This window comes from Haliotis cracherodii, unplaced genomic scaffold, assembly GCF_022045235.1.
Source record: "Haliotis cracherodii isolate W230 unplaced genomic scaffold, xgHalCrac1.p SCAF_6, whole genome shotgun sequence".
Classification (NCBI taxonomy): Eukaryota; Metazoa; Mollusca; class Gastropoda; order Lepetellida; family Haliotidae; genus Haliotis; species Haliotis cracherodii.
In genome coordinates this window covers 5,655,555-5,668,370 of record NW_027266319.1, presented here as the reverse complement: position 1 = coordinate 5,668,370, position 12,816 = coordinate 5,655,555, and the positions used below count along the sequence as shown (strand labels likewise).

The 12,816-nt window shown below is 43.0% G+C and overlaps 1 protein-coding gene across 1 annotated transcript; it reads right to left on the bottom strand.

Annotated features, from left to right (window-relative positions):
- Positions 1-966: 966 nt before the first annotated feature.
- LOC139445444 (serine-rich adhesin for platelets-like) lies at positions 967-11,621 on the bottom strand. Its single transcript, XM_071226591.1, has 3 exons — positions 3,490-11,621; positions 2,842-3,285; positions 967-2,736 (listed from the first exon to the last, which is right to left on the bottom strand). The coding sequence occupies exons 1-3, from the start codon at positions 11,619-11,621 to the stop codon at positions 1,080-1,082; spliced, it is 10,233 nt and encodes a 3,410-aa protein (XP_071082692.1). The 3' UTR covers positions 967-1,079.
- Between the last annotated feature and the right edge of the window lie 1,195 nt (positions 11,622-12,816).

The following is a 12,816-nucleotide window of genomic DNA, read 5'->3' as shown; positions in this document are numbered from 1 at the left end:
CATAGAGGACTTTCATCCGTACTAATGATCCGGGAATAAAGAAATTGCTTCTCTTAACTGTGAACGGTACCGTCCGTATAAACAGGGTTTCGCTGCACATAATTAACACCAAAGAAACAATTACATCACTCAAAATATCACATACGCAGGCTGGGCCATGTACATAATGGCCATTTTGTTGACGATATATAGTATTATAGTATTTGTTTGATTTTCTATACAACCAACCACTAGCATCACAGGATGAAGCTTTGTAAAAAAAAAGTTACGTAAGCCATAATTGAATTTCGGAAAACAAACTCGAAGAGGGTTACTGATATAACTAAGATAGGAATACATGAAATTCATAACAAGAATTGTGATACTTTTCAAAACAACACCTCTATAAAAACATGAAGTTCTTGTAAAAACAACAACTGAGAAATAAATATACTTTCAATAAAACAGTCTCTGTTGCTGTGTTCGGAGTAGACTCGTTCGTATAACAATAGACAATAGTCTGTTCTTAACACAATTAAATACCGTAAATCTTGAAATTAACGCGAGAGTGAATTAAATACGAAAAATGAATGCGAGTGGTCTTTGTTCGCATTAACTAAACATCGGATTTATGTCTCCAAAATGATATCGACAAAAAGACGGCCTCACTGCACACTGTGGATAGCGGAAATAAGAGAGACGCATTAATTTCAAGATTTACAGTACTTTGGACGGACATAAGTGCATGGCACCAGCATATTGATAAACACCAAATTGTAATAATACACCAGATTACGGGAACATTGATTTATAAATTATGATTAAAATGAGGCTAAAGCCCTGACTAAATAACATCAGCGATTATTCTTATTGCGTGTTGTCTATCAAAACTGGGCATAACGAGATAGATTATAAGCCAAGAATATGCTAGTTATAACAAACGTGACCAATGACGCCACACAATAATAATATCAAACGACGCCTCATACAACTGATTAAAACTGATTTCATTATATCCAAGTGTTTTTGTTGCATCTCACCCACGTCAAACCCAAAGTTTATGTATAAAACATATCTATCAGAAAGGTTTGGGATGAAGGTTATACCTGGACTTCCGGCATGCCTTCCGCTTTGTCGCCATTGTTAGCTGGTTTATTCCGAGGCCCGCCATTGTTGTTCCCGCCAGAACTGTTAGCAGCAGACGACTGGGCAGCCGGGGGTTGTGTAGTGGCTGGGGGCTGGGCGGGTCCTGAAGGGATGCTTGACGTCGTTGGGGTGGATTTAGGGCACAATTTACCCACCAGTTTGAACTTCCATATTACAGCACCACACGCACCGAGGAGCGCCACGGTACCCGTCACTGCACCGGCAATGGTGGCGGCGTCGCTGTTGGACGCGCTCGCTTCATTAGTTGGATTGTTCGATGTTTTCTCTGTGGACGCAGTTGTTGTATCACTTGTAGTTGTCGTAGTCGTCGCAGTGGCTGTACTCGTTGATGTTGTTATACCAGTTGATGTATCCGTTGTAGTGGTTGCGCCAGTTGTTGTGTCCGTTGTAGCTGTTGTGCCAGTTGCTGTATCCGATGTAGTGGTTGAACCAGTTGCTGTATCCGTTGTAGTGGTTGAACCAGTTGCTGTATCCGTTGTAGTGGTTGAACCAGTTGCTGTGTCCGTTGTAGTGGTTGAACCAGTTGCTGTATCCGTTGTAGTGGTTGAACCAGTTGCTGTATCCGTTGTAGTGGTTGAACCAGTTGCTGTATCCGTTGTAGTGGTTGAACCAGTTGCTGTGTCCATGGTAGTGGTTGAACCAGTTGCTGTATCCGTTGTAGTGGTTGAACCAGTTGCTGTATCCGTTGTAGTGGTTGAACCAGTTGTTGTGTCCGATGTAGTGGTTGAACCAGTTGCTGTATCCGTTGTAGTGGTTGTGCCAGTTGCTGTATCCGATGTAGTGGTTGAACCAGTTGCTGTATCCGATGTAGTGGTTGAACCAGTTGCTGTATCCGTTGTAGTGGTTGAACCAGTTGCTGTATCCGTTGTAGTGGTTGTATCAGTTGCTGTATCCGTTGTAGTGGTTGAACCAGTTGCTGTATCCGTTGTAGTGGTTGTACCAGTTGCTGTATCCGTTGTAGTGGTTGTATCAGTTGCTGTATCCGTTGTAGTGGTTGAACCAGTCGTTGTGCCAGTTGCTGTATCCGTTGTATTGGTTGTGCCAGAGTCTGTTGTGGTTGAGTCGGTTGGTGTTGTATCTGGTGCAACACTATACACTGAAGCAGACGGGTCTGTACCAAATGCATTTGTTGTAGTTGGAGTTATTGAAAGTATTGTCGATGTAGCGGTCGCAAGACTGTCACTTGCCGACTGTGATGGGAGGATCATCTGGCTAGATTCACTTGGATTATACATAGATGAAACATCACTGTTTGGTGCTTGTGAAATCTGAGATGTTGGACTGTCAATTGCCGACTGTGATGGGAGGATCATCTGGCTAGAGTCACTTGGATTATACATAGATGAAACATAACTGTTTGGTGCTTGTGAAATCTGAGATGTTGGACTGTCACTTGCCGACTGTGATGGGAGGATCATCTGGCTAGAGCCACTTGGATTATACATAGATGAAACATCACTGTTTGGTGCTTGTGAAATCTGAGATGTTGGACTGTCACTTGCCGACTGTGATGGGAGGATCATCTGGCTAGAGTCACTTGGATTATACATAGATGAAACATCACTGTTTGGTGCTTGTGAAATCTGAGATGTTGGACTGTCACTTGCCGACTGTGATTGGAGGAATATCTGGCTAGAGTCACTTGGATCATACATAGATGAAACATCACTGTTTGGTGCTTGTGAAATCTGTGATGTTGGACTGTCACTTGCCGTCTGTGATGGGAGGATCATCTGACTAGAGTCACTTGGATTATACATAGATGAAACATCACTGTTTGGTGCTTGTGAAATCTGAGATGTTGGGCTGTCGCTAAGTCTTGCCGACTGTGATGGGAGGATCATCTGGCTAGAGTCACTTGGATTATACATAGATGAAACATCACTGTTTGGTGCTTGTGAAATCTGAGATGTTGGACTGTCACTTGCCGACTGTGATGGGAGGATCATCTGGCTAGAGTCACTTGGATTATACATAGATGAAACATCACTGTTTGGTGCTTGTGAAATCTGAGATGTTGGACTGTCACTTGCCGACTGTGATGGGAGGAACATCTGGCTAGAATCACTTGGATTATACATAGATGAAACATCACTGTTTGGTGCTTGTGAAATCTGAGATGTTGGACTGTCACTTGCCGACTGTGATGGGAGGATTATCTGGCTAGAGTCACTTGGATTATACATAGATGAAACATCACTGTTTGGTGCTTGTGAAATCTGAGATGTTGGACTGTCACTTGCCGACTGTGATGGGAGGAACATCTGGCTAGAATCACTTGGATTATACATAGATGAAACATCACTGTTTGGTGCTTGTGAAATCTGAGATGTTGGACTGTCACTTGCCGACTGTGATGGGAGGATTATCTGGCTAGAGTCACTTGGATTATACATAGATGAAACATCACTGTTTGGTGCTTGTGAAATCTGAGATGTTGGACTGTCACTTGCCGACTGTGATGGGAGGAACATCTGGCTAGAATCACTTGGATTATACATAGATGAAACATCACTGTTTGGTGCTTGTGAAATCTGAGATGTTGGACTGTCACTTGCCGACTGTGATGGGAGGATTATCTGGCTAGAATCACTTGGATTATACATAGATGAAACATCACTGTTTGGTGCTTGTGAAATCCGAGATGTTGGACTGTCACTTGCTGACTGTGATGGGAGGATCATCTGGCTAGAATCACTGTATGGCATCAGAGATGGTCGGTAAGAACTGTCACTATCTGACTGTGTTCTGCTCTCCACGGGCAAAATTTCTGTAACGGTCACAGAGGGAGGGGAGTAGCTTGGTGAGACACTGAACTGGGAAGACTCAACACAAGCACCCAACTTCGAGCACATATCAGAGCTACTGGCAGGTGTGTTTGTCTGTGATGCATAAGCTGACATCATTGAAGACTGAACTGCCACAGAGGTATCCAGAGTATAAGAGGGTCCTGGAGAGTAGACTTGTGAAAGTGGTGGAGTTGCATCAGATGGAGGAACAGTCTGTGGAATATCGATTACTGTGCTCACAGTACCAATGTTAAATGAATCGTAAAAAAACGTTGATTCTGAAGTGCGCAGGAGAACATCTGACGGTTGTATTGATGATGTGTCCATGGCATAAGGATTTTCTGTTGATTGCATACTAGATGATCCTAGAGAGACCCCTCTGTAAGTGTCTGTTGAAGCCGTAATTAACAAGACATTAGTTGGACTTCCTGCAGTCTCTGTTAAAGGTGACATCATTAGAGATTCGGTGTTTGTAATAATCAGATGTGTAACCGACTCAGTAATTGATGCTGTCATTACCATCGAGGGACTCAAAGAGACATCAGGCGTGGTGTATTCAGAGGAAGGGAGAACAGTTGTTGACAGGCATTGTACTGCAAGTCTTCCTGCTGCATCCTTCAAATAGATGCGTTCATAGTCATACGGGGATCCACACTCCGGATCGGGGGCTTCGTCAAATCGTTTATATTTCACATTGTCTATATCACGTATAAACTCGGCAAACCAAGCACTGTTGCAGTCACACGCCCAGGGGTTCTCACTGATGTACACTCTGTCACATTGTAATACAAAGTCTTTGAAGGAAAGTGGTACAGTGGTCAAACTGTTAGCTTCCAGATCTGTGATTCCTGCTGAACAGTTCGTAAAGGCATTATCAGCTATGCTCGATATACGATTACCCGCGAGGATCAGTTCCGAAAACACCAAACCAGGACATATGTAGTTTTCAAGAAGAGATATCTTGTTGTCAGAGAGATCTAAATTCTGAAGACTGTTTCCAACAGCATTCAAAGGTCCTGATGGGAAGTATGTTAACTGGTTGTTCCCGAGATTTAACTGTGTTAATGAGGTGTTGAAAAACGTTAGGTCAGATATTTGTGATATTTGATTGTCAAACAAAATCAGCATCTGTAATCTTTGAAGGCTGCTAAACATTTGGGACGTTAGGGACGTGAGTTTGTTCTGTGAAAGGCTCAACCCAATTAGGGATGTGGCAGTGGCCATAGATGCTGTATCAAAAGATGTGAAGGAATTGTTGGAGAGATCTAGAAACATTAAACTGCTCAGATCTGTCAGCGTGCTAAAGGATATTTCAGACAACCTATTTCCAGTAATACCCAATTGTTGTAATGAAGTCATGTTTTCGAAAACATTGTCCGGTACGACTGCCAAACCACTATCACTAACAGTGAGTTTCTGTATGAGAGGGTTATCCTTGAAAGTGTCTGCAACAAATTCCGTTATTCCATAGTTCTTAAGTGTAACAGACTTTAAGTTTCCTTTGCCTGCCAAGAAACTGCCATCCATTATTCCACCTCGGATCACGTAATCAGACAGTGTCATTTCCTGCACCGTGTTTGGCACTACCATTGGCGGTATGCCTGAGCATTCCACGCTGATGATGTCACCTGTTCCTGGGTCTCTGTTACAGACGGAACACTCAGACGGGCATGTCAATGGAGCGAGGGTAGTTGTGGTCGTGAGGCAGTCTACTTCCAAACTGGTAGCAGCGGCAGCGAGACTAACAGATGAATATGATGATGGCGCAAAACATACAAGGTCTGTTGTGTTTTCTGACCTTATGAATTTTCCAGGAAAATCACGTATTAACTGAATCATCCATATCTTTTCACAATCACACAGCCAGGGGTTTCCAGACAGATATACACTGGACGACTGAGAAAGGAAAGTCGATAAATCAGTTGGCAAGGATTCAATGTTATTACCTTCAAGGTTGGTCACAGTTATATTGGAACCTCCAATCATTGATGTGTCGAACGATGTTAAAGAGTTGTTGCTCAGATCAAGTAGATCAAGATTCAGATTGTCCAACTCTCCAACTGAAATACTTTGTATGCGATTCTTGCTCAGTTTTAAGGTCTTCAAGGTGAAGGACACATCTTGAACCGAAGATGGTACAGCAGAAAGAATATTATTGTTCATGTCTAGTTCTTCTAATGGCATACCCCTGAATACGTCTGCATCAACCACGGCAATTTCATTTTCGGACAGATATAAAGTCAGCACATTTGCCAGATTTGCAAAGTCACCAACGTTCAGTGAAGCTATGTTGTTGCCACTGAAATTGAGGCTTGTCACACTGACAATGTTTTGTAGAGAGGCTGGGTTAACACTTCTAAGTTGGTTACCAGAGACGTCCAGGCTCTGGAGACTGTTCAGACGCCGGAATGCATTCTCAGATATTGTATTCAGTTGGTTTCCCGCAAGGCTCATTTTCTTCAAGTCTCCTAAACTGGAGAAGGTGTCATCGGGAACAGATGTGATGCTGTTGTTTTTCAAATACAGTTCTTGTAGAGTGGAAACGCTGGCAAACATGCTTGATGTAAGAACTGACATGGGATTTTGCTCCAGAAGTAAAACAGTCAAATTAGTGTTATCTGAAAACACGTCAGATGCCAGGGATTCAATACCAAAGTTCTTGAGTTCCACTCTTTCCAAGAGGACTTTGCCAGCAAACAGGCTGCTGTCAAGAGTCGGGGATCGCACTTGATAGTCCGATAGGATCATTTCCTTCAGCGTGTTGGGTAGGGCTCTAGGTGAAATTCCAGAACAAACAACCTTCACAATCTGACCAGATATTGGATCAGTTTTACAGCTCGAACATTCAATAGGACAGGTCGGTGATGTCGTGGTCTCAACTGTTGTTGTAGTCAAACATTCCACCTCCAGATCTCGGGCAGCTGTCTGTAGGCTGGTACCAACATACTGGGTTGGACTTGCACAAGCTGGATCGGATGCATTCTCAGACAGGAACTTGTTGGACGCATCGCGAACTGATTGGGTCAGCCACATTGTATCACAGTCACACAGCCAGGGGTTTCCAGACAGATATACACTGGACGACTGAGAAAGGAAAGTCGATAAATCAGTTGGCAAGGATTCAATGTTATTACCTTCAAGGTTGGTCACAGTTATATTGGAACCTCCAATCATTGATGTGTCGAACGATGTTAAAGAGTTGTTGCTCAGATCAAGTAGATCAAGATTCAGATTGTCCAACTCTCCAGCTGAAATACTTTGTATGCGATTCTTGCTCAGTTTTAAGGTCTTCAAGGTGAAGGACACATCTTGAACCGAAGATGGTACAGCAGAAAGAATATTATTGTTCATGTCTAGTTCTTCTAATGGCATACCCCTGAATACGTCTGCATCAACCACGGCAATTTCATTTTCGGACAGATATAAAGTCAGCACATTTGCCAGATTTGCAAAGTCACCAACGTTCAGTGAAGCTATGTTGTTGCCATTGAAATTGAGGCTTGTCACACTGACAATGTTTTGTAGAGAGGCTGGGTTAACACTTCTAAGTTGGTTACCAGAGACGTCCAGGCTCTGGAGACTGTTCAGACGCCGGAATGCATTCTCAGATACTGTATTCAGTTGGTTTCCCGCAAGGCTCATTTTCTTCAAGTCTCCTAAACTGGAGAAGGTGTCATCGGGAACAGATGTGATGCTGTTGTTTTTCAAATACAGTTCTTGTAAATTGGAAACGCTTGCAAACATGCTTGATGTAAGAACAGCCATGGGATTTTGCTCCAGAAGTAAAACAGTCAAATTAGTGTTATCTGAAAACACGTCAGATGCCAGGGATTCAATACCAAAGTTCTTGAGTTCCACTCTTTCCAAGAGGACTTTGCCAGCAAACAGGCTGCTGTCAAGAGTCGGGGATCGCACTTGATAGTCCGATAGGATCATTTCCTTCAGCGTGTTGGGTAGGGCTCTAGGTGAAATTCCAGAACAAACAACCTTCACAATCTGACCAGATATTGGATCAGTTTTACAGCTCGAACATTCAATAGGACAGGTCGGTGATGTCGTGGTCTCAACTGTTGTTGTAGTCAAACATTCCACCTCCAGATCTCGGGCAGCTGTCTGTAGGCTGGTACCAACATACTGGGTTGGACTTGCACAAGCTGGATCGGATGCATTCTCAGACAGGAACTTGTTGGACGCATCGCGAACTGATTGGGTCAGCCACATTGTATCACAGTCACACAGCCAGGGGTTTCCAGACAGATATACACTGGACGACTGAGAAAGGAAAGTCGATAAATCAGTTGGCAAGGATTCAATGTTATTACCTTCAAGGTTGGTCACAGTTATATTGGAACCTCCAATCATTGATGTGTCGAACGATGTTAAAGAGTTGTTGCTCAGATCAAGTAGATCAAGATTCAGATTGTCCAACTCTCCAGCTGAAATACTTTGTATGCGATTCTTGCTCAGTTTTAAGGTCTTCAAGGTGAAGGACACATCTTGAACCGAAGATGGTACAGCAGAAAGAATATTATTGTTCATGTCTAGTTCTTCTAATGGCATACCCCTGAATACGTCTGCATCAACCACGGCAATTTCATTTTCGGACAGATATAAAGTCAGCACATTTGCCAGATTTGCAAAGTCACCAACGTTCAGTGAAGCTATGTTGTTGCCATTGAAATTGAGGCTTGTCACACTGACAATGTTTTGTAGAGAGGCTGGGTTAACACTTCTAAGTTGGTTACCAGAGACGTCCAGGCTCTGGAGACTGTTCAGACGCCGGAATGCATTCTCAGATACTGTATTCAGTTGGTTTCCCGCAAGGCTCATTTTCTTCAAGTCTCCTAAACTGGAGAAGGTGTCATCGGGAACAGATGTGATGCTGTTGTTTTTCAAATACAGTTCTTGTAAATTGGAAACGCTTGCAAACATGCTTGATGTAAGAACAGCCATGGGATTTTGCTCCAGAAGTAAAACAGTCAAATTAGTGTTATCTGAAAACACGTCAGATGCCAGGGATTCAATACCAAAGTTCTTGAGTTCCACTCTTTCCAAGAGGACTTTGCCAGCAAACAGGCTGCTGTCAAGAGTCGGGGATCGCACTTGATAGTCCGATAGGATCATTTCCTTCAGCGTGTTGGGTAGGGCTCTAGGTGAAATTCCAGAACAAACAACCTTCACAATCTGACCAGATATTGGATCAGTTTTACAGCTCGAACATTCAATAGGACAGGTCGGTGATGTCGTGGTCTCAACTGTTGTTGTAGTCAAACATTCCACCTCCAGATCTCGGGCAGCTGTCTGTAGGCTGGTACCAACATACTGGGTTGGACTTGCACAAGCTGGATCGGATGCATTCTCAGACAGGAACTTGTTGGACGCATCGCGAACTGATTGGGTCAGCCACATTGTATCACAGTCACACAGCCAGGGGTTTCCAGACAGATATACACTGGACGACTGAGAAAGGAAAGTCGATAAATCAGTTGGCAAGGATTCAATGTTATTACCTTCAAGGTTGGTCACAGTTATATTGGAACCTCCAATCATTGATGTGTCGAACGATGTTAAAGAGTTGTTGCTCAGATCAAGTAGATCAAGATTCAGATTGTCCAACTCTCCAGCTGAAATACTTTGTATGCGATTCTTGCTCAGTTTTAAGGTCTTCAAGGTGAAGGACACATCTTGAACCGAAGATGGTACAGCAGAAAGAATATTATTGTTCATGTCTAGTTCTTCTAATGGCATACCCCTGAATACGTCTGCATCAACCACGGCAATTTCATTTTCGGACAGATATAAAGTCAGCACATTTGCCAGATTTGCAAAGTCACCAACGTTCAGTGAAGCTATGTTGTTGCCATTGAAATTGAGGCTTGTCACACTGACAATGTTTTGTAGAGAGGCTGGGTTAACACTTCTAAGTTGGTTACCAGAGACGTCCAGGCTCTGGAGACTGTTCAGACGCCGGAATGCATTCTCAGATACTGTATTCAGTTGGTTTCCCGCAAGGCTCATTTTCTTCAAGTCTCCTAAACTGGAGAAGGTGTCATCGGGAACAGATGTGATGCTGTTGTTTTTCAAATACAGTTCTTGTAAATTGGAAACGCTTGCAAACATGCTTGATGTAAGAACAGCCATGGGATTTTGCTCCAGAAGTAAAACAGTCAAATTAGTGTTATCTGAAAACACGTCAGATGCCAGGGATTCAATACCAAAGTTCTTGAGTTCCACTCTTTCCAAGAGGACTTTGCCAGCAAACAGGCTGCTGTCAAGAGTCGGGGATCGCACTTGATAGTCCGATAGGATCATTTCCTTCAGCGTGTTGGGTAGGGCTCTAGGTGAAATTCCAGAACAAACAACCTTCACAATCTGACCAGATATTGGATCAGTTTTACAGCTCGAACATTCAATAGGACAGGTCGGTGATGTCGTGGTCTCAACTGTTGTTGTAGTCAAACATTCCACCTCCAGATCTCGGGCAGCTGTCTGTAGGCTGGTACCAACATACTGGGTTGGACTTGCACAAGCTGGATCGGATGCATTCTCAGACAGGAACTTGTTGGACGCATCGCGAACTGATTGGGTCAGCCACATTGTATCACAGTCACACAGCCAGGGGTTTCCAGACAGATATACACTGGACGACTGAGAAAGGAAAGTCGATAAATCAGTTGGCAAGGATTCAATGTTATTATCTTCAATGTTTGTGATGTTGATGACTGCGCCATCGAACGCAAGGGGCCCCAGTGACGATAGTGAGTTGTTGCTCATATCAAGAAGGTCTAGTGAGTACCCAGTGAGTCGGGATTCCGCAATGCTTGATATTCTATTACCAGCCAATTTAAGAGTTCTTATCGTGTCTTGGATCGCTGCTAGAGAACCAAAGGGCACTTCTTGAATATTGTTGTTTGAGAGGTCCAGATATGCCAGTGATGTGCCATTGAAGGCATCAACACTAATGCTTGATATGTCATTCTTCTGAATGCTGAGCAGAGAGAGAGTGGCCAGGTTGCTGAACTGGAGTGTATCCAGAGAAACGAGATAGTTGCCCGACAAATCCAGGGACACGAGAGTGCTTGCCAACGACAAGGCAACACCATTGATAGAAGTGAATTTATTGTTCGACAAATCCAGCTCTATCAGATTTCTTAAACCAGAAAATGCATTATCACTCAGGATCGAAATGTTATTATTAGCCAAATTTAGTCTCTGTAAGCCACTTACGGTGCTAAACGCGGTGTCGTCTATGGTTGATATGGAATTGCTGTCCAAGATTAGTTCCGTTAGAGATGGAGAACTGAGGAACGTGGTTGTGGTGATTGTAACCATGTTATTCACACTCAGATCCAGCGTTCTCAGAGCCGTGGTGTCAGTAAACACATCTGAAGCCAATGTCTCAATTCCGAAGTTTTTCATCCGAACATATTCCAGATTTGGTTTTCCTTGAAAGTAGTTCATAGTCACCTCCGTGCTTCGCAATGCAAAATCTGAAAGTTTAGCAACTTTGATGGATATGTCGAGGTTCATGGGGCTGTAACCTGCACACTCTACAGCTATGATGTCCCCTGTCCCAGGATCATTCTCACACACAGAACACTCAGTAGGACAGGTAACACCCTCTGAAACATGCACCAGACCAACGACAAGGACCAGTACATACAGCCGGCCTCTATTTCGTTCCATGATCATTTCAAAAAAATGATTTTCAATTTTGAAACAATACTTCTCCAAACTTGTTTTTTTCCTCCCGACGATGAATGTAATGGTTACCGTAGCTTGAATATGATCTTATTAACACATGTCATGTAGTAGTGTTTCTGCTACCTAGGTTAACTGCATTAACACCATGTGTGTTTTGCTATTTTGTCTCATTCTGCTCTCTCAACGTTCAGTGTTCTCCTTTCTTAAAATTACCTTCTTTTGAAGACCTTGCACGCTCATGTTGGATTATATACCGCTGAGTAAACGATGGCAGTGGGACGAGGTCTCAGCGCATGCTTCAACCAATCACCTGTAGGCTGGCCTGTTTGAATCAGAATCACATTTACCTGCAGTTTTCCTTTTAGGTGAAGATATTGATGATCTCAGGTGACTCTGGCTATAGAGAAACCGTGTTTGAAGATCTGATCAAGGAGAGCCAGTAAATGAGAATGCGATGTTGAAATATGTGTTGACTAAACGAGGACGTTATCAAAAGGACTAGTCCTGAATGGGTAAACCCAACGTAAAAGCTTGAAGGTGTAGTTTGTTGACATTGTTCAATATGCATTTAGATTTATTCATCGTACGAAGGGATCACATTGCATCGCCTCAAACATACAGTAATGACGTCCTAGGCGCGGCATTAGCAACGTCCACACAACAACAACGTTCGCGGAGACGGCATGGTTCATTGATGAAGTGGAGATAATTGTTGATGCGAAGTACTGAAGACGAAATAGTGTATATTCTTTAAACGGATCGAACATTATAATTTTTATAATTATTAACAACCGTAGGTCCCTAAACATTTCTGTAAATTTTATATTTTATCATATTACGAATTATTTTATATTTCGCTTCATACTTTTGCCGTCTCTTGCTTTAAATATTTTTTCTCTTCCCCGTTTATTGAACGTGATAAGTGTATTGATGGCAACTGAGTCAAGGCTGTGGTTGCTACTCAGATAACGCTCGTTCCATATAAGGTATATTTACGTAGGCTCGTGAACGCTAACGTTGACAACGCCAGCAAACATCTGGACCGAGCCAACACAGTCATTCCCGCTAGCTGTACGTTGGCAACACTGGGTCGAGAAGGAATATGTCAACATTAATGTCAACATTTCGCAAACATATTTTTGTGTAATAACGTCATATTGTGGTGTGCCAATACAGA